The sequence below is a fragment of the Dendrobates tinctorius genome, unplaced genomic scaffold (genome assembly GCF_039654945.1).
Source record: "Dendrobates tinctorius isolate UK_male_01 unplaced genomic scaffold, ASM3965494v1 ptg000231l, whole genome shotgun sequence".
Classification (NCBI taxonomy): Eukaryota; Metazoa; Chordata; class Amphibia; order Anura; family Dendrobatidae; genus Dendrobates; species Dendrobates tinctorius.
In genome coordinates this window covers 21765936-21793854 of record NW_027361898.1, presented here as the reverse complement: position 1 = coordinate 21793854, position 27919 = coordinate 21765936, and the positions used below count along the sequence as shown (strand labels likewise).

The 27919-nt window shown below is 42.9% G+C and overlaps 1 protein-coding gene across 2 annotated transcripts in view; it reads left to right on the top strand.

The window, feature by feature from the left end:
* The first annotated feature begins 897 nt into the window (after nucleotides 1-897).
* MED12 (mediator complex subunit 12) overlaps nucleotides 898-27919 on the top strand; it is a 179997-nt gene continuing 152975 nt past the window's right edge. Inside the window, exon 1 of one of the 2 annotated variants that reach the window (XM_073556161.1) lies at nucleotides 898-1052. In XM_073556161.1, coding sequence (XP_073412262.1) covers nucleotides 954-1052 — 99 coding nt within the window. In that variant the 5' untranslated portion in view covers nucleotides 898-953. The remainder of the gene's footprint in view (nucleotides 1053-27919) is intronic. The other variant, XM_073556162.1, reaches the window with a different exon arrangement.

Sequence of the window (27919 nt, the reverse complement as noted above, 5' to 3'; positions counted from 1 at the left end):
ACTTTGCTTCCCCATTGACTTGCATTGGGTTTCGTGTTTCAGTCGGCCTCCGACTTTTCCCTATAGTCGGCCGATTTCGTTCGACTCGACTTTTGAGAAAGTCGGGTTTCACGAAACCCGACTCGACCCTAAAAAAGCCAAAGTCGCTCATCTCTACTCCTCACTAGTGACTACCGAAACACAAGGTAGGTGATAACTTACAGATCAGTGGGGTCTGACCGCTGGGACCTGCACTGATTGGCAGAACAGGGATCTTTTCTCCTCGCTGCTCAATGGAGTTGCAATGCACGTCCGACCGCCGTTGCAGCCATTCTCTACGAGCAGCTGGGAAAAGCTGATTGGCGCGTTGGTTGAGCATGCGCATTGCAGCGGCCGGACCCCACAATCACCTCATTATCACCTACCCCTATATCCAGCCGGTGCCCCCGAGGTGTCGCTAACATGTCGCCATCTTGCTCACCTTCTTCTGCTGCCCATTGGCTCCCTTACATCACCAACAACCTCTCTTTTTGTGGTTTTGCTCTCTTACAACACACCTGAATTTTTCCCTAAATTGTGGCCCATATCCATAACCATTTTATTACAGCCTCCTCGGCCACAACCGTTTTTTTTTCTTTAAATTTTTGCTGAGTGACTTTTAATATACCTGGCAATAAGCTGAAATCTACCAGAAATTGTAATAAGAAGTTTCCCTGTGAGTCTTGTAAAATCACGTCCCACTCTATGTGACGGAGGAGACCGCATAGCCCTCCATTCGTGGAAGACGTGACGCCCTGTCGGCTCCCTTCTCTGCCACAGTGCAGCAGCTGCCCGGTGTAAAGATGGCTGCTGCGGTGCCGCTGCCCTCACTGCTGCTGACGTAATCAGCGCGCTCCCCACACGGGCTCTGTGTGTCACGACTAGTTGTTTCCTTCCTACGTCATCTCATGCGCGTCCCCTAAGAGGGAAGGAAGATGGCGGCCTTCGGTATACTAAGCTATGAACACCGGCCGCTGAAAAGACCACGGCTGGGACCGCCGGACGTGTACCCTCAGGACGCCAAGCAGAAGGAGGTGGGTGCAGCACTATGGAGCCGCGTCTGTGGGGGCACAAGGGGAGAGCTGGGTGCTGTACGGGCTCTGGAAGGGCAGGGGTGCGGGTGAGGGACATCCAGGGCCAGACTGTGACTGAAAATCAACCCTGACACACAAACCAAAGCTGCCCGCATGTAAATCAATGAAATAGGAGTGTATCTGTTCTCTGCAGCCTTTTCCGTACAGTTTGTGGGAGAGAACACTCAGGGTATGTGCACACCATCAGTAATTGCTGCGGGTTGGACGCTGTGTACTTGGGATCTCAAGAAATCCCATGTCCACTATGCGTCCACAGGCGCCCGTGGAGATGGACATGAGGCGCAGCATGTCTATTTCTCTTGAGGAGACGCGAGCTTCCGTGGGATAAATCTCACCCATACAATGTATAGGATGCGGTGATTCTGCACGGTACAGTGATCACATGTGGAGTCACCTGCGTTCGATAGCCGGCAGCTCTGTGGACACAGCGGACATGTACTGCATCCAAAGCGTTGCCATTTACTGAACGTGTGCACCTACCCTAAGGGAGTTAAATAGGTAAAAAAATGACAATATATGCCCCTCCTTGTCTTTAAAAGTTGGGAGATGGGACATTCTGTCACTGTGCCTATGCCCCGTGACCCCACTGAAATTTTTTGTAATCTCATGCAAGAGAATCAGATCACCGTAAACTAGCACTGATCAAACTCTCATCAGAGTGCGATCAATGCCATTATCACAATCGATCCAATCCTCTGGCAATCATCAATCGTGTGACCGGGCCCTTAATGTTATCACCACATAAAGAAAAAATTAAAGGGGTTAAACCTTTACTAAAAACGGTCAGTCTTCCAGCCACTTTTGCACCAGGAGCTTATTTGGCCAAGAAGATCTGATTTATATAGAATCATAGAATCGTAGAGTTGGAAGGGACCTCCTGGGCCATCTGGTCCAACCCCCTGCTCAAAGCAGAATTCGGTAAATCATCCCAGACAGATGTCTGTCCAGCCTCTGTTTGAAGACTTCCATTGAAGGAGAACTCACCACTTCTCCTGGCAGCCTGTTCCACTCATTGATCACTCTAACTGTCAAAAAGTTTTTTCTAATATCTAATCTGTGTCTCCTCCCATTCAGTTTTATCCCATTGCTTCTAGTCTTTCCTTGTGCAAATGAGAATAAAGATGATCCTTCTACAATGTGACAGCCCTTTAGATATTTGTAGACAGCTATTAAGTCTCCTCTCAGTCTTCTCTTTTACAAACTAAACATTCCTAAATCCTGCAACCTTTCCTCATAAGACAGGGTTTGCAGACCGGTCACCATTCTGGTCACTCTTTTCTGAACTTGCTCCAGTTTGTTGATGTCTTTATTAAAATGTGGTGCCCAAAACTGGACACACTATTCCAGATGAGGTCTGACCAAAGAGGAGTAGAGAGAAATAATGACTTCACGTGATCTAGACTGTATGCTTCTGTTAATACATCCTAGAATTTCATTTGCCTTTTTTGCTGCTGCATCACACTGTCGACTCATATTCAGTCTGTGATCTATTAGTATACCCAAGTCTTTTTCACATGTGCTGTTGCTTAGCCCTATTCCTCCCATTCTGTATATGCTTTTTTCATTTTTATTGCCCAGATGTAGTACTTTGCATTTTTCCCTGTTAAAAACCATTTTGTTAGTTGCTGCCCACTGCTCCAGTTTATTTATATCTTTTTGAATCCTCTCTCTCTCTTTTCTAGTATTAGCTATCCCTCCTATCTTTGTGTCATCAGCAAATTTAATCAGTTAACCCTCAATTCCCTCATCTAAATCGTTGATAAAGATGTTGAACAATACAGGGCCCAGGACAGAGCCCTGTGGTACCCCACTTGAGACATTCTTCCAACTGGATGTGCAGCCATTTACGATCACTCTTTGGGTCCGATCACTAAGCCAGTTATGAATCCACCTAACAGTTGCCTTGTCCATTCCATACTTAGTCATTTTTTCAATAAGGATGGTATGAGATACTTTGTCAAATGCTTTGCTGAAGTCAAGATATACTATGTCTACAGCATTTCCTTGATCCATCCAATCAGTGATTCCGTCGTAGAAGGAAATTAAGTTAGTCTGACATGACTTATTAGTTACAAACCCATGCTGACTCTGTTTAATCACTTCATTCTTATCCAGGTACTGACATACATGTTGTTTAATTATTTGTTCAAAGATCTTTCCTGGTATAGAAGTCAGACGACTCACCGGCCTATAGTTGCCTGGGTCCACCTTCTTCCCCTTTTTGAAGATAGGAACAACATTTGCTCTTCTCCAGTCTTCTGGGACTTCTCCTGTTCTCCAAGAATTTTCAAAGATTATGGAGAGGGGTTCAAAAATTTCTTATGCTTTCTCCTTCAGTGCTCTGGGGTGTAATTCATCTGGACCTGGAGACTTGAATTCATTTAGGTTAGCTAAGGGTTTCCTCACTATCTTTCTGTTTATAGATATCCTGGATTCTTCTAGTCCCTTAATAGGACAGTGAAGAACAGCTGATGTTACATTTCCTTTCTGAGAGAAAACAGATGCAAAATAGGAATTTAAAAGTTCGGCCTTCTCAACATCCTGTCTTACCATTTCATCATTTTCATCCTGTAAAAATCCTATAGCATCTTTGACTTTTCTTTTACTTTTGACATATCCCCAAAATCCTTTATTATTGCTTTTGACATCTCTTGCAAGCTTCAATTCATTGTCAGCTTTAGCTAATCTGATTTGTGCCCTGCAGGTTCTGCAGACAGCATTATATTCTTCTTTAGATATGCCTCCCTCTTTCCATTTTATAAACATTTCTTTCTTCCTTTTTAGCATGTGCTTAAGTTCTGTGTTCATCCATCCTGGTTTCATTAAATGCTTCCTATTCTTCCCTCTTTTCGGAATTGTTAACAATTGTGCTTTGAGAATTTCATTTTTCAAGATTTCCCATCCTTCCTGGACATTTTTGTCTTTAAGGATATCCAGCCATTGGATCCCTCCAATTCTCTTTCTGAATCCCTTAAAATCTGCCTTTCTGAAATCTAACCTTGACGTCTGAGTCTTCACAGGTCTTCCTCCTCTAGTTATCCAAAATTCTAAAATAGCATGGTCGCTACCTCCTAGGGTCCCAGCCACTTTTACCTCCTCAACCATTTACTCCCTGTTTATAAGGATTAGATCCAAGGTAGCAGATCCCCTTGTTTTCTCCCCTACCTTTTGGAAGATAGTTGTCAGCAAGAGAGGATAAGAATTTCCTTGACCTGTTAGTTTTGCCTGAGAGAGATTCCCAACAAATGTCTGGATAGTTTAAATCTCCCATGACAACTATGTCATATTTTTTGGAGAACTTGGCCATTTGATGCATAAAGAGTTCATCCATATCTTCAGCTTGCACAGGCGGGCTATAGTAAATGCCTACAATGGTGTCCTTTCCATTGTTCTGTCCTTGTATTCTTACCCAAACAGTTTCCACAGAACTCCCAGTCTCTGAAGCTTCAATCTCTGTGCAGATATACGCGTTTCTAACATACAATGCGACACCACCTCCTCGTTTATAGGGACTGTCTGTCCAGGACATATAGAAAGCATGAATTCTTGGCCAATTAAGCTCCTGGTGCAAAACTGGCTGAAAGACTGGGAGAAAACGTAATTATCAGCAGCCCAATAAGTCAGCCACCAGCCAGTTCTGGACCAGAGGAGGGAAACATGAATATTTGAAGGGGTTGTCTACTACTTTAACACTGATGACCTATCCTAAGGATAGGTCATCAATGTATGATCGGTGATGGTGCGATACCACAGATCAGCTGTTCTCGCTGCTGGCAGGAACTGCTCAGTTACAGAACTGCACAGCTCAATCTACTGAATAGTGGCCACAACCAGGTTCTGCACATCCGCCCCTTTATTTGAATAGGTGACAAACGTGCAGTACCCGGCCACTATACAGTAGGTGGAGCTGTGCTGTGCCATAACTGAGCAGTTCCTGCCGGCCCCAAGTACAGCTGATCTGCTGTGGCTCCAGGTATTGCACCCAAACAGATGAGACCTTGATCACCTATCCTACAGCTACAGTAGGTCAATATTAAAGTAGTGGATACCTCTTTAAATGTATTAAATTTGTCCCTGTGTTGAGATAGAACCCTAACTCACCCAGTGACCCAGATTGCTGCACATTGGGGCAGTAACGACAACACACTGCGGCTGACTGCTGGTCTGGAGATTATAAGGTGGAGGCCAGGGGTGTACATAGAAATCATGCTCTTAATAGAATGGCCCCACACATAGCCCTGCCCTTAGTAGAATGGAGACCTGAAAATGGCTATCCACCAACGTTCACCATCCAACCTGACTTAACTGAAGAGGATCTACAAGGAAAAATGGCAGAGGATCCCCAAATCCAGGTGTGAAAGACTTGTTGCATCATTCCCAAGAAGACTCATGGCTGTAATAGCTCAAAAGGGTGCTTCTACTCAATACTGTGCAAAGGGTCTGAATACTGATGACCATGTGATATTTCAGTTTTTCTTTTTCAGGTAAATTTGCCAAAATTTCTACATTTGTTTTTTTTCAGTCAAGATGGGGTGCAGAGTGTACATTAATGAGAAAAAAATGAACTTTTTTGAATTTACCAAATGGCTGCAATGAAACAGAGTGAAAAATTTAAAGGGGTCTGAATACTTTCCTTACTTACTGTATATCCCCATACATAGTACTGATTGAGTAAAATAAAGAAATAAAAATACTCACCTCTCTTCATTCCCCACTGCTGCAGCCAGGCCGCGGCTGCTAGGGTAGAAAAGCGCAGAGCGTATGCTCTCTGTCCGGGAATGCGGTTATATGTCGGCGCGTTCCCAGCTCCAGCAACATGTGTGTCGCAGCGTTCAGTTGATGAATGCTGCGTGCGCGCTTCTTGCCCCCAGTGATACAGGCACCCAGAAAATGTAACCCCTTCACGACCTTTGACGCCACGTAGGCGTAATGAAAAGTCGTGCCAAAACGACCCATGACGCCTATGTGGCGTCATGAATTGATTGCCCCCCTGCGGGTCGGGTGACCGGCGTCACTGAAAGGTCACCCGACCCGCACACAGAGGACACCTTAGAGTTAACCTCAGGGGGTGTGGCTTAGCCCCCACGTGCCTACGATCGCTCTGATTGGCTGTTAAAAGTGTAACTGCCAATCGGAGCGATTGTAATATTTCATCAATGAAATTTGATGAAATATTACAAATCCAGCCATGGCTGATGCTGGAATAGCATCGGGCATGGCTGGAGACACTGAACCGACCTCCCTCCAACTGACTGACAGCGCCGATCGGCCGCCGCCACCATCTTGACGGCGCCGATCGGCAGCCGCTGTCAAAATCTGCTCCCCCCCGCCCTCCGATCACCCCCTTTTACCCTGCACGGTGGCTCCGAAGTCCATCTGGCCGTCACGGTTTGCCGCCGTCTTGGAAAATGGCGGGCGCATGCGCAGTGCGCCCGCCGGTAATCTGCGGCCTGCAGATTCATTCATTTATTTTGATGACTTTCGCAGTGATCAAAATAAAAAAAAAAAAGTAAATCACCGCCCCCCTTATCATCCCCATAGGTAATAAAATAAAGAAAATATTTTTTTTTTCCATTAGGGTTAGGGTTGGAATTACGGTTAGGATTGGGATTAGGGTTAGGGGTGGGTTGGGATTACGGTTAGGCTTGTGGTTAGGGTTAGAGTTGGGATTAGGGTTAGGGGTGTGTTGGGTTAGAGGTGTGGTTAGGGTTAGGGGTGTGTTGGGGTTAGGGTTGGAGATAGAATTTAGGGGTTTCCACTGTTTAGGCACATCACGGGGTCTCCAAACGCGACATGGTGCCACCATTTATTCCAGCCAATTTTGCATTCAAAAAGTTAAACGGTGCTCCTTCCAATTCAAACCCCGACGTGCGCCCAAACAGTGGTTTACCCCCCACATATGGGGTATCAGCTCACTCAGGAAAAATTACACAAAAAATTTGGGGGTCCAAATTTCTCCTGGTACCCTTGGGAAAATAAAAAATTGGGTGCTAAAAATCATTTTTTGAGGAAAATTTTTTTTTTTTTTTATTTTCACGGCTCTGCTTTATAAACTTCTGTGAAGCACTTGGGGCTTCAAAGTGCTGACCACACATCTAGATTAGTTCCTTGGGTGGTCTAGTTTCCAAAATGGGGTCACTTGTGGGGGGTTTCCACTGTTTAGGTTCATCAGGGGCTCTGCAAACGTAACATGACACCCGCAGACCATTCCATCAAGTCGGCATTTCAAAACGTCACTACTTCCCTTCCGAGCCCCAACGTGTGCCCAAACAGTGGTTCCCCCCCCCCACACTTATGGGGTACCAGCATACTCAGGACAAACTGGACAACAACTTTTGGGATCCAAATTTATCCTGTTACCCTTGTGAAGATAAAAAATAGCGGGCTAAAAAATCATTTTTGAGCAAAAAAAATGATTTTTTAATTTCACTGCTCTGCGTTATAAACTTCTGTGAAGCACTTGGGGGTTCAAAGTGCTCACCACACATCTAGATATGTTCCTTCGGGGATCTAGTTTTCAAAATGGGGTCATTTGTGGAGGAGCTCCAATGTTTAGGTGCACAGGGGCTCTCTAAACGCGACATGGTGCCCGCTAACGATTGGTTATTGTGCAATTTGTCCTGAGTATGCTGATACCCCACATGTGGGGGTAATCCACTATTTGGGCGCATGGCAGAGCTCGGAAGGGAAGCAGCGCCATTTGACGTTTTTGGCTGGAATTGAGATCGGACATCATGTCGCGATTGGAAAACCCCTGATGTACCAAAACAGTGGAAACCCCCCACAAATGACACCATTTTGGAAACTAGACCCCCCCAAGGAACTTATCTAGATGTGTGGTGAGCACTTTGAACCCCCCAGTGCTTCACAGAAGTTTATAACGCCCGGGCGGGAAAATAAAAAATTCGTATTTTTTCCACAAACATGATCTTTTAGTCACCATTTTTTTATTTTCCCAAGGGTACCAGGAGAAATTGGACCCCAAAAGTTGTTGTCCAATTTGTCCTGAGTATGCTGATACCCCATATGTGGGAGAAAACTACTGTATGGGCACACGTCGGTGCTCGGAAGGGAAGTAGTGACGTTTTGGAATGCAGACTTTGATGGAATGGTCTGCGGGTGTCATGTTGCCTTTAGGTACATTAGGGGCTCTCCAAACAGTGGAAACCCCCCCACAAATGACCCCATTTTGAAAACTAGACCCCCTAAGGAACTTATCTAGATGTGAGGTGAGCACTTTGAACCCCCAAAGGCTTCACAGAAGTTTATAATGCCAGGGCATGAAAATAAAAAAATCGTATTTTTTCCACAAAAATGATATTTTTGCCCCCAATTTTTTATTTTCCTAAGGGTAACAGGAGAAATTGGACCCCAAAAATTGTTTTGCAATTTGACCTGAGTAGGCTGATACCCTACATGTGGGGGTAAAACACTGTTTGGGCGCATGGCAGAGCTTGGAAGGGAAGGAGCACCATTTGACTTTTTCAACTCAGAATTGGCTGGAATTGAGATCAGACGCCATGTTGCATTTGGAGAGCCCCTGATGTGCCCAAACAGTGGAAACCCCCAATTCTAACTCCAACCCGAACCCCAACACACCCCTAACCCTAATCTCAGCCCTAACCCTAGCCCTAGCCCTAACCCTAACCCTAGCCCTAATGGAAAAATGGAAATAAATACATTTTTTTATTTTATTATTTTTCCCTAACTAAGGGGGAGATAACGGGGGTTTGATTTACTATTTATGGCGGTTTTTATGTTTGGCGGCTGTCACACGCTAAAAGACGCTTTTTATTGTAAAAATAGTTTTTGCATCACCACATATTGAGAGCTCTAATTTTTCCGTATTTTGACCCACAGAGTCATGTGAGGTCTTATTTTTTGCGGGACGAGTTGACGTTTTTATTGGTACCATTTTCGGGCACGTGACATTTTTTGATCGCTTTTTATTCCGATTTTTGGGACGCAGAATGAACAAAAACCAGCGTTTCATGAATTTCTTTTGGGGGGTGCGTTTACACCGTTCCGCGTGCGATAAAATTGATAAAGCGGTTTTATTCTTCGGGTCAGTACGGTTACAGTGATACCTTATTTAGGTCGTTTTTTTATGTTTTGTCGGTTTTATGCAATGAAAACTATTTTATATAAAAAATAATTATTTTTGCATCGCTTTATTCTGCGAGCTATAACTTTTTTATTTTTTTGCGGATGATGCTGTGTGGTGGCTCGTTTTTTGCGGGACAAGATGACGTTTTCAGCGGTACCATGGATATTTATATGCGTCTTTTTGATCGCGCGTTATTACACTTTTTGTTTGGCGGTATGATGATGATATCATTATTTTTTGCTTCGTTTTTTATTTTTATTTTTTAAGGGGTTCGCTAAAGGGGTTAACTAATGGGACAGTTGTATAGGGTGGGTCGTTACGGACGCGGCGATACCTAATATGTGTACTTTTATTGTTTTTTGTTTTTTTTATTTCTAAAAAATGGATTTATTTGGGGGAATATATATTTTTTTTTTTTTTTCTAATTTATTTGGCGTTTTTTTTTTTTTTTTTTTTAATTTATTTTAACACTTTTTTTATTTTATTTTTTTTTACTTTATTAGATAGTCCCAGGTGGGACATTACTGTCCTGTGACAGATCGCTGATCTGTCACATCACAGATCACTGACATCAGCAATCTGTCACAGGCACTGCAGAAGGCTTCCTCATGCCTGCGCTTTGCAGGCACTGAAGAAGCCAGCTTCCTGCAGGCCCCCGAAGGCCCCCGTCGCCATCTTGGATTCGGGGGCCTGCAGGAAAGGAGCCCCCGGCAGCAGCGCTGCACATTGCGCTGCCGTGGGGGGCTCAGGGAAGCACGGAGGGAGCCCCCTCCCTGCCGATGCTTCCCTTTAACCCCCGGTACACCGCGATCATGTTTGATCGCGGTGTGCAAGGGGTTAACATGTCGGGGGCGGTCCGTGACCGCCCCTGACACATTGTGCCGGGTGTCAGCTGTGATAATCAGCTGACACCCGGCCGCGATTAGCGGCGCTCACCACGTGGGCGCCGCTGATCGCGGTAGACGTACTATCCCGTCCATGGGCATAGGGGCCCGGGTCCCATGGAAGGGATAGTACGTCTCATGTCAGGAAGGGGTTAATGTCTCCTCCACCTCCCCCAATACATTCTACATTATTCTTAGTTGTTTTCCTTCATGTAGAATTAACCTACAAGGAAAGAAAGGGTTTATTTTAATTCCGATATTTCTGTCCCATTGACTTGCATTGGTTTCCGGTATCGGAATCGGCGATATCCGATACTTTTTGGGTATTAGTCCGATCCAATCCGATATTTCCCGATATCGGAAGGTATCACTCAACACTACATATGAGGTATCGGTGTACTCAGGAGAAATTGCCCAACAAAATTTAGGATCCATTTTATCCTATTACCCATGTGAAAATGAAAAAATTGATGCTTTAGTTCCAGTGAAGCACCTGAAGGGTTAATAATCTTGAATGTAGTTTTGAGTAGCTTGAGGGGTGCAGTTTTTAGAATGGTGTCACTTTTGGGTATTTTCTGCCATATAGACCCCTCAAAGTGACTTCAAATGTGAGGTGGTACCTTAAAAAAAAAAAAAAAAAAAAATAAAAAATGATTTTGTTGTAAAAATGAGAAATCGCTGGTCAACTTTTAACCCTTACAACTTTCTAACAAAAAAAAAAAATTGTTTCCAAAATTGTGCTGATGTCAAGAAGACATGTGGGAAATGTTATTTATTAACTATTTTGTGTCAGATAACTCTCTGGTTTAACAGAATAAAGATTTAAAATTTGAAAATTGTTAAATTTTTGCCAAATTTCCATTTTTTTTAAAAAATAAATGCAAAAATTATCGACCTACATTTACCACTAACGTGAAGCCCATTATGTCACAAAAAAAACAATCTCTGAATCGCTAGGATCCGTTGAAGCGTTCCTGAGTTATTACCTCATAAAGGGACACTGGTCAGAATTGCAAAAAATGGCCAGGTCATTAAGGTAAAAAATAGGCTGGGTCATGAAGGGGTTAAGGGGCCGGCAGCCATAAAAACAGCTGGCGGCCCCCCAAGCAGTGACACACTGGGCAAGTGCCTGAAGGGCAGACTAGCAGTTCGGGCCTAGGGATATCCATCCGGGAGCAGTGATGGGTAACGTGGGACAATGGGGAAGGAGAGCTCGCGAATGGGCAGAGCAGCTTCACATGTCCCCTTCTCCTATTGATGGAAATATCATAGTAGAAAAAGACAGCAGGATGGCACTCACCGTTCTCTTGAAATGATTCACTTTATTTCATATTAATAAAGCATAGGCAATGGCACGGGAGAAATGCAAAAAGACGGACGACAGCCGTTTCGTGCACAATGCACTTCAACAGGTCCCATGCACGAAACGGCTGTCGTCCGTCTTTTTGCATTTCTCCCGTGCCATTGCCTATGCTTTATTAATATGAAATAAAGTGAATCATTTCAAGAGAACGGTGAGTGCCATCCTGCTGTCTTTTTCTACTATGATATTTCATGTTTTTTCTTCACATGGATAGAGCACCCGTTCAGCAAGGTTTACAGGTGTCACACTGATAGCAGTTATAAGTGACTTTGCGGGTATTTCTTTCTCAGGGACAGTGCCGGATGTTTCTTTTTTTCTTTGACTACTATTGATGGAAATACCACAGGCCCCGACCCTGCCTATCAGCTCAGACGTGTATACGGGGCGCTGTAACGCTGGGTTGTGGGGTTCAGGTGTGACCAGCTATAGCCCATGGACTCCAGCTCACTGCTGCTTAAAGGGGCCAGTCAGAAGGGGCCAGTGTCTGCTCTTTTGTTCCCAGTCCTTCTCTGGGATCGCTGGGACATAGTTAGGCTGATCACTGGTGACCTGTCACATAGACCCACCAGCGATCAGGATCAGCGAGCAAGCTGGTATCTAGGGTAAACAGCAGGTATCCAAGAGCCGCGCGGCTCTTATTTACCTGCTACTTACCCTAGATCCCAGCGTGCACGCTGGGATCTAGGGTAAACGGGGGTATCCAAGTGCCGCGCGGCTCTTAGTTACCCGCTGTTTACCCTAGATACCAGCGTGCAGCGTCACTGGCGAGATTGCTATTTGTGACGGGGCCTTAAGGTACAATTACCCTGTAAAGAAAATCTGTCTCAAAGTTTATTTGTGTTAAAGGGAATCTGTCGCCTCATTTTTGGCCTATAAGCTGCGGCCACAACCATCAGGGGTTTATCTAGAGCATTCTGTAATGCTCTAGATAAACCCCCGATGTATCCTGAAAGATAGGAAAAACGAGTTAGATTATACTCACCCGGGGATCCGGTCCGGCGCCTCCCATCTTCATACAATACGTCCTCCTTCTTAATTCTGCCGCGGCTCCGGCGCAGGCGTTTGTTATCTGCCCTGTTGAGGGCAGAGTAAAATACTGCAGTGCGCAGGCACCGGACCTCTCTGACCTTTCACGGCGCCTGCACACTGCTGTATTTTACTCTGCCCTCAATAGGGCAGATATAGTACGCCTGCGCAGGAACCGTGGCAGAAGTAAGGAGGAGGACATCATTGCTAGAAGATGGGGGGGCGCCGGACCGCGCCTCCCGGTAAGTATAATCTAACTTGTTTTTCTTATCTTTCAGGTTACATCGGGGGGCTTATCTACAGCATTACAGAATACTGTAGATAAGCCCCTGATGGCGGTGGCCGCAGCTCATAGGCCAAAAATGGGGTGACAGATTCCCTTTAATGATTAATAATTTTTTTTTTTTTTTTTTTTGCCATTTGTGCTTGTGCAATCTGTCGGAGAAAATTTGTTCATGGGATCAGCGTAGGATAACAAGAACACTATTTACAAATTGCCCAATGCAAAAAAAAAAATCCTATCTAAAGATCCCTTCAATTATAATATAATATAACTTTTTTTTTAAATCTTATAATATATGAGGGTATGTGCTCCATAAACATACATAGTGTGAGGTCATTGATCTATTTATCTTGTCCTTTGCTCCAGGAGATTTTCTGTTTATTAATTGGTGATCTTAATTTAGATCTCATAGATAGTGGTGCTGATTTGGGATATAACCATATCGCTAGCTAGGCACAAACTCTGTGGATGTATATAACTAGTTATCTAAAGTAATTAGGTTACTTCTTTCTGTATATAATAATTATGTAAACTTCCTTCACTGATATCTAAGGGCAAATCACAAGAATGTATAACAGGACTTATGTAATTATTTGTCTAGGTACCTAGATTAGTTATTTTGTATATATGGCAATTTGTAAATAATGTGTCAGAGCGAGACAGCTAATATAGCAGATTCAGGCCGTAGAGTGTTGTCAATTTCCAGCCGTGTTTATAGTGCTGTGGCCACATCAGTTTTGCATTATGTTCTCCCACTGTCATGCCCAGTTCATAGGTGTAGCTAGGCGCCATTTTCTTGTAGCTCTGCAATGTCGATCAAGCTGCAATTTTGCTTTCTTGTCAGGATCGCACTGTGATGTCGATATTATTCGGTGGTGGCTGCAGGCCGTTCGGCAGAGTGGTGCTGGTTGGCGGCAGGCCGTTCGGCAGAGTGGTGCTGGTTGGCGGCCGGCCGTTCGGCAGAGAGACAAATAAAAGATGCTTCAGGGAAAAACACAGCTAGTGTTCTCCTTGAAAAGAATCTGTCAGCAGGCTCTTGCTACCTTATCTGAGAGCAGTATAATCTAGTAAAAGAGAAGCTGGATCCAATGATGTATCACTTAGATTACTGGGAGAAGCCTTTCTCACACAGAGCTTTTAGATTTAGCAATGCAACAGAGCTCACAGAGCTGCCCCCCGCAGCCCATACCAGGCTTTATATGTACATTGTCTGTAGACAGTGAGCTGCTTATCACAGGAGGGGCAGAGTCCGACTTGCAAGCAGTGGCCAGCTAGTCACAGCAGTGGTATTCACCAGTTGATCTAACCTTCATTGTAAATAAACAGCACCACACAGCCGGACATATTACACATCTTTGAGTTCAGTGTTTTAATCCCTACCTCATGCTGTCCTCAGATTACATAGCAACAACCTGCAGACAGATTCCCTCTTAGTGTCTTTTGCATGAAAATTCAACAGGTACAGCAGCATCTAAAATACACCATGTGCACATACTTACCTGATATTACCTGTGTCCTGTGCTGTTACTTGGCATATTATTTGTATAACTTGTATATATACAGTACAGACCAAAAGTTTGGACACACCTTATCATTCAAAGAGTTTTCTTTATTTTCATGACACTGAAAATTGTAGATTCACTCTGAAGGCACCAAAACTATGAATTAACACACGTGAAATTATATAATTAACAAAAAAGTGTGAAACAACTGAAAATATGTCTTATATTCTAGGTTCTTCAAAGTAGCCACCTTTTGCTTTGATTACTGCTTTCCACACTCTTGGCATTCTCTTGATGAGCTTCAAGAGGTAGTCAGCCGACACGTTAACCCCTGGCACACTGCGATCAAACACGATCGCAGTGTACCGGGGGTTTAGGGAAGCATCGGCAGGGAGGGGGCTCCCTCCGTGCTTCCCTGAGACCCCCGCAGCAGCGCGATGTGCAGCGCTGCTCCGGCGGCCTCCTTCCCTGCAGGTCCCCGGATCCAAAATGGCGACGGGGACCTTAAGGGGACCTTAAACGATCTGTCACATGACAGTGATGTCCCCCCTGGGACAATGTAATAAAAAAAAAAAAAGTGTAAAAATAATTTATAAAAAATCGCTAAATAAATTAAAAAAAAAAAAATAATTTCCCTAATTCATTTTTTGGAAGTACAAAAAAACAAAAGTACACATATTTGGTATCGCCGCATCCGTAATGACCCACGCTATAAAACTGTCCCATTAGTTAACCCCTTTAGCCAACCCCTTAAAAAATAAAAAACAAAGCAAAAAATAATGTTTTATTATCATACCGCCGAACCAAAAGTGCAATAACGCGCGATCAAAAAGACAGATATAAATAACCATGGTACCGCTGAAAATGTCATCTTGTCCCGCAAAAAAACGAGCCGCGATACAGCGTCATCATTGAAAAATAAAAAAGTTAAAGCTCGCAGAATAAAGCAATGCAAAAATAATTATTATTTATATAAAATTGTTTTCATTGTATAAAAGCGCCAAAACATAATAAAACAACATAAATGAGGTATCGCTGTAATCGTACTGACCCGAAGAATAAAACCGCTTTATCAATTTTACCGCACGCGGAACGATGTAAACGCACCCCCCAAAAGAAATTCTTGAAATGCTGGTTTTTGTTCATTCTGCGTCCAAAAAATCGGAATAAAAAGTGATCAAAAAGTGTCACATGCCCGAAAATGGTGCCAATAAAAACTTCAACTCGTCCCGCAAAAAATAAGACCTCACATGACTCGGTGGGTCAAAATACAGAAAAATTATAGCTCTCAAAATGTGGTGATGCAAAAACTATTTTTACAATAAAAAGCGTCTTTTAGCGTGCGACAGCTGCCAAAAATAAAAACCTGCCATAAATAGTAAATCAAACCCCACGTTATCACCCCCTTAGTTAGGGAAAAATAATAAAATAAATTTTTTTTATTTCCATTTTCCCATTGGGGTTAGGGCTAGGGTTATTGCTGAGATTAGGGTTAGGGGTGTGTTGGGGTTAGGGTTGGAGTTATAATTGGGGGGGAGGTTTCCACTGTTTGGGCACATCAGGTGCTCTCCAAACGCAACATGGTGTCTGATCTCAATTCCAGCCAATTCTGCGTTGAAAAAGTCAAATGGTGCTCCTTCCCTTCCAAGCTCTGCTATGTGCCCAAACAGTGTTTTACCCCCCACATATGAGGCATCAGCCTACTCAAGACAAACTGCAAAACAACTTTTGGAGTCCAATTTCTCCTGTTACCCTTAGGAAAATAAAAAATTGGGGGCAAAAATATCATTTTTGTGGAAAAAATTATTTTTTTATTTTCACGCCCGGGCGTTATAAACTTCTGTGAAGCACTTGGGGGCTCAAAGTGCTCACCACACATCTAGATAAGTTCCGTGGGGGGTCTAGTTTTCAAAATGGGGTCACTTGTGGGGAGTTTCAACAGTTTAGGCACATCAGAGGCTCTACAAACGCAAAATGACACCCGCAGACCATTCCATCAAAGTCTGCATTCCAAAACGTCACTACTTCCCTTCCGAGCCCTGACGTGTGCCCGTACAGTAGTTTTCTCCCACATATGAGGTATCAGCGTACTCAAGACAAATTGGACAACAACTTTTGGGGTCCAATTTCTCCTGTTACCCATGGGAAAATAAAAATATTGGGTACTAAAAGTTCATGTTTGTGGAAAAAATGATTTTTTTTATTTTCACGCCAGGGCATTATAAACTTCTGTGAAGCCCTTGAAGTGCTCACTACACATCTAGATAAGTTCCTTGGGGGGGTCTAGTTTCCAAAATGGTGTCATTTGTGGGGGGTTTCCACTGTTTTGGTACATCAGGGGCTTTCCAAACGCGACATGGTGTCCGATCTCAATTCCAGCAAAAAAAAAAAAAATCAAATGGCGCTGCTTCCCTTCCAAGTTCTGCCATGCGCCCAAATAGTCGTTTACACCCACATATGGGGTATAAGCATACTCAGGACAAATTGCACAATAACTTTTAGGGTCCTGTTACCCTTGGGGAAATAAAAATTGGGGGTGAAAAGATCATTTTTGTGGAAAAAATATGATTTTTTTCAATTGCACGGCTGTACGTTTATAAGCTTCTGTGAAGCCCTTGTGGGTTCAAAGTTCTCACCACATATCTAGATAAGTTCCTTGGGGGGGTCTAGTTTCCAAAATGAGGTTACTTGTGGGGGGGGGGTTTCTACTGTTTAGGTACATCAGGGGCTCTCCAAACGTGACATGGCGTCCGATCTGAATTCCAGCCAATTTTGCATTGAAAAAGTCAAACGGCGCTCCTTCCCTTCTGAGCTCTGCCATGCACCGAAACAGTGGTTCCCCCCTCACATATCAGGTATCAGTGTACTCAGGACAAATTGCACAATAACTTTTGCAGTCCAATTTCTCCCGTTAACCGTGGTAAAATAAAAAAAAATTGGACCTGAAGTAATTTTTTTATTAAAAAAGTTAAATGTTCATTTTATTTTAAACATTCAAAAAATTCCTGTGAAGCACCTGAAGGGTTAATAAACTTCTTGAATATGGTTTTGAGCACCTTGAGGGGTGCAGTTTTTAGAATGGTGTCACTTTTGGGTATTTTCTATCATATAAACCCCTTAAAGTGATTTCAAATGTGATGTGGTCCGTAAAAATAAAATGGTGTAACAAAAATGAGAAATCGCTGGTCAACTTTTAACCCTTATAACTTCCTAACACAAAAAAATGTTGGTTCCAAAATTGTGCTGATGTAAAGTAAACATGTGAAATGTTATTTATTAAGTTTTTTGTGTGCCATATCTCTGTGATTTAAGGGCATAAAAATTCAAAGTTGGAAAATTGCAAAATTTTCACTATTCTCCATTTTTTTTTCCACAAATAAACGCAAGTTATTTAAATGAAATTTTACCACTAACATGAAGTACAATATATCATGAGAAAATGGTAATTAGACCTACCGGTAATTGTGTTTCCAGGAAAACACGAGATTTTAAAAGGATCCTCCCCCTACCATCCCTCAGTGATTTCACAAAGTAACACATCTGGATGGATGCAAACATAAACTTTATTTAAACCAACATTCTTCATACACATGTTACGTCACATTTGTATGGAAAGTATTATCGGGAGGGATCTAACAGTGCTGTCAGGATGGATTCCTGGAAACACAATTACCGGTAGGTCTAATTACCATTTTCCAGGTCGCCACCTGACAGCACCCTGGAGTAGTGCCAAAGTATGTTGGTCCTAGGGCGGGACTACTGCGTGGAGTATCTTTCTCCCAAATGCAAGCTGTGTGGATGCTATGTCCAGTTTATAGTGCTTGGAGAAAGTACTAAGACTGGTCCAAGACGCTGCCCTGCAGATCTGTTCTGCCGAAGCTCCCCCCCTTTCTGCCCATGATGCGGCCATGGCCCTGGTTGAGTGGGCTCTAAGGTTCCCCGGGGGAATCTCACCCTGTGCTCTGTAGGCTATGCTAATAGTGGATCTAATCCACCTTGCTATTGTCGATTTCGATGCCTTTTTCCCCTTGTTAGGACCTCTGTATTGGATGAAGAGGTTGCTGTCCTGCCTCCAGGGTCTGGTTGCGTCCAGATACCCGAGTACAGTTTCCGTTACGTCCAAGTTATGGTAGGCTTCTTCCCTGCTATTCTTGGGAGACTGGAAAAAAGAAGGGAGTACTACCTCCTGATTCATGTTAGAGTTTGAGACAACTTTGGGTAGGAAGGCCGGGTTGAGTTTCAAGACTAAGCGGTCACTAAACACCTGTAAGTAGGGATCCTGGATCGATGAGGCCTGCAGTTCTCCTAACCTCTTGGCTGAGGTGACTGCCACTAAGAAGGCTGTCTTGAGAGAGAGCGTGCCCATACTTATCTCTGCCCCTATCTGATATGGCTGCTTGCATAGCGTATTGAGGACTAGGTTAAGGTCCCAAGGTGGTATGCGCTTTCTAATTAAGGTTTTAAGCCTCTGCACTGCTCTCGAGAACCGGGCTACCCACGGGTGTGCCGACAGGGCTGTGTCATAGAACATGCTCAAGGCTTCTATCTGCACTCTGAGTACTGGGTGTTATGAATGAGTCACCGAAGGAGGAAAAAACAAAAATACAAGCTAAGTCCAGAAAACCAGAGAGGTTGGTAGCTATCGGATTGCAGACCCCTGATCCTATCCACAACAACTAACAGTAGCCGTGGGGGGTTCCTACGATGCCCTAGACCCCTCGATCACAGCCGGAGAACTAAATAGGCCTAAAGAAAGAAAGGGGAAATCTAAACTGCCCCAGAGCAGACCCCAAAGCAATAGGCAGCCCCCAACATATAATGACGGTGAAGCAAGATGAAAACACTAACACAGAAAGATAGGTTGAGCAAACGATGGGGCCCCAGCTAACTAAAAAGGACAGGATAGAAAAGCTGCTGTCTGCAATCCGTAAAAAACAATACCAAAAAATGTCCCAACCGTCTGATAGGAAAAACAGGCCCTGAAGTCGCTAGGACTTCAAAAAGACTTTATCAGCTCTCAGGTAAATTCTGAAGACAGAGCAAAAAGACAAACTGATCAGAGACAAAAATGGAACTCAGCACACCCCCGACCGGGGATGGCAGAACTCCAAAAAACAAGGTAAACAAAACTAATAAGTTCAATAGCAGAGCAAAACTTATCTTTGGGAAGCAGGAATCAGACTGGTCTCCAAGAATCCAGCAGAGAAATCACCAGCGACTCAGAAGGGCGTCGGCTGCCTTATATCCAGTCAGAAGTTCCTGTTACCCAGTCATCATCTACAAGATCAGGTGTATGGTAATCAGCCTCACTACCTTCCTTCACCAGAAGAGGGAGTTCATCAGACCGACGGTGAAGGGGAAAATGAACTCACATCAACTGGGTCTAAGGCCTTTCCTGAACCCTTCCTGCAAGAAGTCGAGTATTTTCGGTATGTCCGGCTGGTCAGTTCCGACTGTCTCCTCTCCACAGAAACTGCAGAACTTTTTCCAGATTTTGTTATATATTGCCGCGGTCACGGGTTTTCTACTTGCTTGTAGGGTAGAAATGACTTCGTCCGATAGACCCCTTGCTCTTAGGACCTGCCGCTCAGGATCCAAGCTGACAACTGGAAAGCTTCCGGCTTTTGATGTAGGACCGGACCCTGATGGAGGTGGTCTTTCCTTCTTGGTAGGAGAATGGGTTCCTCGACCGCTAGCTTTCTGAGCAGGGGAAACCAACTTCTTCTTGGCCAGTAGGGAACTACCAATATGACACTGGCTCTGTCTTTGCAGATTTTCCTGAGGACTCGTGGAATGATTGCTAGGGGCAGGAAGGCATACAACAGGCCCCTGCTCCAGGATTCTGATAGGGCATCTGTTCCTGCCGGATTTCCCAGGGGGTTCAGGGAGTAGAAGGTCCTGAGTTTTGCATTCCCTTTGTCCGCGAACAGGTCTACTGTTGGTTGTCCCCAACGGTCGCACAGGCTGCTGAACACCTCGTCGTTGAGCTCCCAGTCCGTTGCAGTTATCCTTCTCCTGCTGAGGAAGTCCGCGACCTGGTTCCGGGAGCCCTCCAGATGCACGGCCGAGATTGAGAGGACCTCCCTCTCTGCCCATCTGAAAATCTGATCTGCTAAAGCCTGAAGTGTTGGATGTCTTGGTCCGCCTTGGTGATGGAGAAAGGCCACTGTTGTGGTGTTGTCCGACAGAACTTTGACGTGTTTGTTCTTCACGTGAGACTCGGCGACGAGCAGCACTTTCCAGACCGCATGTAATTCTCTGACGTTGGAGGATCTTTTGCTGTCCTCCGGACGCCATCGCCCCTCGTAGTACCTTCCTGCGACGTGTCCGCCCCAGCCGAATAGACTTGTGTCCGTTGTCACTACAACCTCCGGGGTCTGAACCCAAGAGACACCACTTTTTAGGTTACTCGGCACGGTCCACCATGGTAGTGATCTTTTGGCCCGGAGGGTTAACGGTATTTTGCTGTCCAGTGAGGTCTGCCTTCTGTCCCAGGACACTAGGACCGTGTGTTGCAGGTTGCGGGAGTGGAACAGACTCCATCTGACACAGGAAATGCAAGAAGTTATCAGCTCCAGGACTCTCATTGCGTCTCTGACCGACGGGGTGGATTAAAAATCAATGTTTTTTTAAAAAAAATCGGATTTGTTTGATTTAAATCGGATTTTTTTCAATAAACTGCTTTTTGAGGAAAATATTTTACCATCCAAAGGTTCTTCCATCATGAGATAAAGCTGAGTTGTTTAACTCAGTAGAATAAAGGCTGTATATGTGTAACATTCACAATGCCATGCTCTTCCAGAGGTTTCTGTAGGATTAGTGGGCAGTTTCTCTCCTATATTATCACAGACGCTCGCTTTACTTACGCAGTTCTCAAAACTGAATTTGACTCCGCAGAGGTCCCAGCCTCCTCTTCACGGCAAAAATGTTACAACATGAACAGAGTTGAGAAAAAGACCTTAATCCTATTGTTCTACAAACCTATGAATACAGAATCAACCCCTTCAGTGCCAAGTCCAAGAAGTTAGACAATATGTTTCTGATTGTTTGGAGTGGTATAGATCTGCACAACACAAGAAGAATGTGAATCTAAGTGTGAGGAGGAAGAAGGGCAAGCAGACAAGAAAATGAAAGTGAAACTTTGAGCACAATACTGCAGCATAGCCACAGACAGACAAGTCTGGATCTGTTTGTGTGTACGATCTGAGGTTTATTACATTCTTATAATGGCAGCAGGCCGTAAAAGAGACCCAGTTTGGGAATATTTTAATGAAGCTCCTTTGCCTATCGGTAAGGCAGGCATGCGTGCAAAATGCAAACGATGCAACAAAGAGATGCAAGGCCTGGTGGCGCGAATGAGGCAACATCATGAGAAGTGCGGTGATGAAGATGACCAAAGAAACCCTTCTGAACAGGCAGGATCTTCAGGTTGGTAAACATTTTTATTGAATCCTATTTCTAAAGACTGAACTGTCATGTGTGAGAAAAATTATATTATTATTACTGCATGTTACTGTCATTTGGTACAGTTATGAAGAAAAACAAATATTCCTTTTGGGGCAGGGGCAGTGATGTGTTGTGTGCAATAAGCAGAAATTGTATAAACAATAAAATAACAGCATTGACTTTTTTTGTTTAGGGGAAGTCATGGATTCTGGAAACTATCCACCTCCAAGATCACCATCATCCTGTTCTACAGTTTCAGAGTTATCCATCCAGGATAGTGCTTCATTAGCAGCAGCAGCATCCTCATCAGACACCCACAGCCACATATCACCATCACCCAAAAGGAAGAAAAAACCTTTACCTCCTGGAACCACCATAGATAGGTTTGTGATAAGAACTAGCAGATTAGAAAAAGAGTTGATTGATGAAAAAATTGCCCAGTTTATTTATGCAACGAACTCTTCTTTCTGTCTGACTGAGAACCCACATTTCATTAATATGGTTCAGTCACTGAGACTAGGATACAGTCCACCCAGCAGAGCTGATGTTGCAGGGAAACTGCTGGATCAAGTGTATGACAGAGAAATGGAGCAATGTGCAACAGCTCTGGAGGGTAAAATTGTTAACCTAAGTATTGATGGGTGGAGTAATGTGCACAATGATCCTATGGTATATGCTTGTATAACAACAGAAGAAGGTAAAGTCTTCCTTGCACAAACAACTGATACGTCAGGAAATGCACACACAGCAGAATACTTACAAGAAGTGGCAGTAAAAGCTATAACGACATGTGAACAAAAATTCAAATGTCTAGTACGCAGTTTGGTCACTGACAATGTTGCAAACGTATCCAAGATGAGAAGAGATTTAGAAGAGCAGGGAGGGAATACAAAGCTGCTAATAACATATGGTTGCAGTGCTCATTTGCTGCACCTCTTAGCCAAAGACTTAAGTGTTCCAGAAATAAAGGCTAATGTTGTTGAAATTGCTAAATACTTCCGTAATAATCATTTTGCTGCAGCAGCTCTGAAAAGGATGGGTGGAACCAAGCTAACGCTCCCACAAGATGTTAGATGGAACTCTGTGGTGGACTGTTTTGAGCAGTATATCAAAAACTGGCCTATTCTGATGACACTTTGTGAAGAAAATCGAGATAAAATAGATGGCACTGTCACGGCCAAAATCCTCAACATTGGGCTTAAGAGAAATGTTGAACATATGCTGAGCTTCCTGAAACCCATCTCTCAAGCTTTAAACAAAATACAGAAAAATAGCTGTTTTATTGCGGATGCTGTTGAAATTTGGAAGGAACTGAGTGAACACTTAAAAACAGAACTACACATGGACAGAATTAAATTACAAGCAGTAAACAAACGAATGGGACAAGCACTGACTCCAGCTCATTTTTTGGCAAATATTGTCAATATCCAATATCAGGGTCAAAACCTAAGTGCTGAGGAAGAGGAGTTAGCTATGACATGGGTATCCAGCAATCATCCATCTTTAATGCCAACTATAATAAACTTCAGCGCTAAGGGGGAACCATTCAAGAAATATATGTTTGCTGAAGATATTTTAAGGAAGGTCACACCAGTAAACTGGTGGAAGTCACTTAAGCGCTTGGATTTAGAGACTGTTCAAGTAGTGATTTCACTTTTAACAGCAGTAGCTTCTTCTGCAGGCGTTGAAAGAATATTCTCTTCCTTTGGACTCATTCATTCTAAATTGAGAAATCGGTTGGGACCCAATAAAGCAGGAAAGCTTGTTTTTCTTTTCCAGATTATGAATAGGAACAAAGAAGAAGATGATGATGAAGATGACGACAAGTGAGCTACAGAGGACAGCAGGGACAGTAGTATTTAAGTTTTTCATGTGTCGGCTGGGCTGACAGTGTAAGTTTCTTAAAATATATATATATTTTGTTTAGCCAAATTAGTTAACAAACATGGATGTTTGTTTAAGCAAATAACTTATGCTGTAATGTTATTGTTTCAGTTGAATAAATCTATTTAAATTGTTATTAAGGTCAGGATTATTTTTCTCCTTCCTAAGTACAACAGAACAGTGGTGTCCAAATATGAATGATTAACCCATTAAACTGGGGAGAAAAAAGTAATATAAAAAGTGATTCTAAAAATCTTCATCTACTTGCATGTTAAAGTAGCAAGAACTAGTTTAGGTAGAAACTTTGATTTAAATCACTGATTTAAATCACGCCTTACTGACTAGTGATTTAAATCGTGATTTAAATCGTTAGATTTAAATCAAATCCACCCTGCTGACCGATACCCGATTCTTTGAGAACTGACGAATCTTCTTCGGCATCGAGGTCTGTTTTTCGGCTGGTAGATAAGACATCCTTCTTTCTGAGTCTAACATGACCCCCAAGAATTTTATTCTGGGCTTGGGTAGGTATGAGATCGGATTTTGACCAATTTATGATCCATCCTAAATTCTGCAGTGTGGAGATTGAGGATTGACAGTCGACCCCGAGCTGGGTTACTGAATCGGCTATAATTAGGAAGTCGTCTAGATACGGGACCACCGTGATATTCCGGGTCCTTAGGTAGGCCACTACCTCTATCATTACTTTTGTAAAGACCCTCGGGGCTGATGCTAGACTGAAGGGTAGGCAGCGAAACTGATAGTGGTATATTGTGCCGTCTCTTTCGACCGCGAACCTGAGGTACTTTTGGTGATCTGGGTGGATATGGACATGGTAATATGCGTTTTTTAGATCTAACGTGCACATTACCACGCCCTTCCCCAGAAGAGGAATCGTAGATTTTATCGATTCCATTTTGAAGCGCCTGTAAGTTACCCATTTGTTTAGGAGTTTGAGGTTTATTATGGTTCGGGTTTCCCCCGAGGGTTTTTTTTATTGCGAAGAGGCTCGAGTAGTGTCCTCCGCTTTCCTCCTGGACGGGAACTGGAGTAACTGCTTCTATGTCTAGGAGATCTTGAATGTCCAACCACATGGGGGAAGCTGCACTGAGACGTGAACTGGTCACTAAAAATCTGTTCGGGGGCAGAGTGTTGAACTCTATTTTGTACCCTTTCGAGATGACCTGTAATACCCAGGGGCTGGAGGTGACCTTCTGCCATTCTCCCGTGAATTTGAGCAATCGCCCCCCTACTCTGGTGGCGTCATTTCTTCCGGGAGCTCGACCCTGGGCCGTAAAAGATGTTATCTCTGTTCCTATTTCTACCCTCGCCTCCTTTGGGGTAGCTCCATCGACCCGACTTCCCTTTCTCCCTGTATCAATACAAAAAGGGTGGGGGAACAAGAGGTGCAATAGTGCCCTATCACTAGTGACACTACGATGTGAGTGGTGTAATGCAGTTCCACTCACCTATTCCGGTTGTGTGACCCACAACTGGCTTGAAGACATAACACAGTATCAGCTGCTGCAGGACCTCCACCGACCACTCCAAAGTGGAAAAACTGCCAGAGAATATGGGAAGCAAGATGTGCCACAGTCCGCGCTGCTGAATCCACAAAATCACCTGGGATGCAAGATGTAGTAACAAAGTACTGCTTTATTCCTTCCTACGCGTTTCGGCGCCCTTCCTGGCACCTTCCTCAGGGATATTACACCAGCCATAGGAGCAGGGAATTTATAGCCCCTTCCATTAGCAATTATGGGTGTGTTCTGTTTACATATGATGTCATAATGGTCATCACTGGGGGAGGGGCCAGCATTTTTGGCACAATTTCACACAAATAACATAATAAAACAAGAAAATCCTTCAAAATACTTGCTAAAATGTACATAAAAATCCTACCAGTAAAATGATATAAAGACCTTCATGAAAATTGCAGCGGAAACATTGCCAAAGTATCCAGACTGTCAATGCAAAAACAAAAAAATTTTTTTAAAAAAATATTATCTCCCTACTTTCAGGGTAGTAGAACCCATGTGTTTACTGGTTTCATTTTTTTCTCTTGTGACTTATGTTGAGCACCACCGTTCTGCTGGTATCAGTGCCTTTGGAACATAGGTTCTATGAACTATTTTGTCACAAAACTATCCTGTTAAATATGTGATACTATGGTTTGTTAAAAAATTATTATAAAAAATTGCAATGAACAATTTTCTTTATTTTTGTTTTGTAGGAGGGAATCAAGGAGCGATGCCACTATTAAATAAAATGGATTATTTCTAAAATTAACTGCTTTTAAAAAACTTATTTTTATTTTCATTTTTATTTTTATTATTTATTATCAATAAAGAATTATCTAAAAATTACTATTATATAATCGTATTATTAAAAATGGCCTGAAGAAAGTATCTATCATCTTCCGTATAGTTATGGTCACTATTTTATATATTAATTGTGGTGGTGTCACCCATGAAACGTATGTCTTTTGGTCTAGCACACCTGGGTTCAAGTCACAGGTCTCCATGCAGGCATAAATGACATTGTCTTTTGTAATATCAGGAAAAATTATAAATTGTTATGAGCTTATGCATATTAAATTAGGGAATTGTGAAATTCTAGATAGGATACCAACTTTGATATATATTTAAACAAAATAAATGTGTCATTAGGTGTATGTGAGACATTAAGTGTTTAGATATACCCGTGCGATCAAAAAAGTAGTCAGATGAAAAAATAAATAAAATGAAAAAAGATAGAATGAAAAAATAAAGTGAGGTTTGCTTAAGTGTGTGACATAAGGATGCAGGAATTCCTCCTACTATGGTGCGCCTTTCTTACCCACTCAGGATGTGACCAAGAGAGGGGGGGGGGTTGGGGGATTATAATTTATATTAGTTCTGAAATTATGTTTAGCCCTCTCGGTTTTAATGTGTCCAGTTTAAACATCCAATATTTTTCACGTTTTTTGAGCAGCTCGAATCTGTTGGGTATATTCACTGCTATATGATCGATCGGAGTTATCTTGATTGCTGTTGCATCTCTGTTATGATACGTGTCATAATGGAATGACACTCCATGTGCTCTATACCCACTCTTTATATTTGAACGATGTTTGTTTAGCCGCTCATGAAGTGGTCTGATAGTTCTGCCAACATACTGCATGCCACATGGACACTCAAGCAGGTAAATTACAAACTCTGTAGAGCAATTCATGTCATGTTTAATGGTAAAGGATTCATTCGTTGATGCGGATTTAAAGCTGCTTGTCTGTTGGATGCTCCGACAACAAAGGCATCTATTTTTTCTACATTTTGATGTCTTTTTCTGCAGTACTTTGGCATAATTCGTGGTTGTCTTCTGTTTGAGCCTACTAGGAGCTATTATCCCTTTAATGTTTGGCGCCCTGCGGAAAGTAATTCCTGGTCTATCAGGTACAATGGATTTTAATATTGGATCACTTCGAAGTAAGTGCCAGTGTCTATGAAGGCATTTTTTGATTGACTTGTGACAATTATTATAAGTCGTTATAAAATTAAATGCTTTATTCTTCTCTGTCCCTTTTCTGTCTTTCTGTATAAGGAGGGTTTCTTGCGGGATTTCTCCACTGTGCTTTTGTGTGCTGGATATCAATTTTTTTGGGTATCCTTTCTCTAGGAATCTTTTTCTGAGTATTTCAGATTGAGAAGCGTAGTCATCCTTGGAAGTGCAATTCTTCTTAATCCTTCTAAATTGATTGGCCGGTATATTACGCAGCCATTTTGTGTAATGTCCACTCCTGAAGTCAATATATGAATTCCTGTCCGTAGGCTTAAAGTATGTTTTTGTATGTATCCTTGTGCCATCAGAGAAAATTGTTAGGTCCAGGAAATTGATGCTTTCTTCATGTATTGTTCGTTCAAAATTTATCCCCCAGTGGTTATTAATGATGTCACTGAAAAACTCCTCCATGTCACCAACTTCCGTGTCCCAGATCAGGAATAAGTCATCAATAAACCTTTTATATAAAACCAAGCCATTCTTGTATTTGTTTCCATATATATGTATGTCTTCAAAAAGACCCATAAAAAGATTAGCGTACGAACAAGCTGTTTTCGAACCCATAGCTGTACCATACTTTTGATGGTACATGTCACCATCAAAGGTGAAAAAGTTATTGTTTAATATGAAATTTAGGCCATCCAGAATGAAGTTGATGTTCCTTATATCCAATTGTATGTCTCTTTTTAGGTAGTATTCAATACAGAGTAATCCTATTTCATGACCTATATTCGTGTACAATGATGTAACATCCATGGTGACAAATCTATATGAT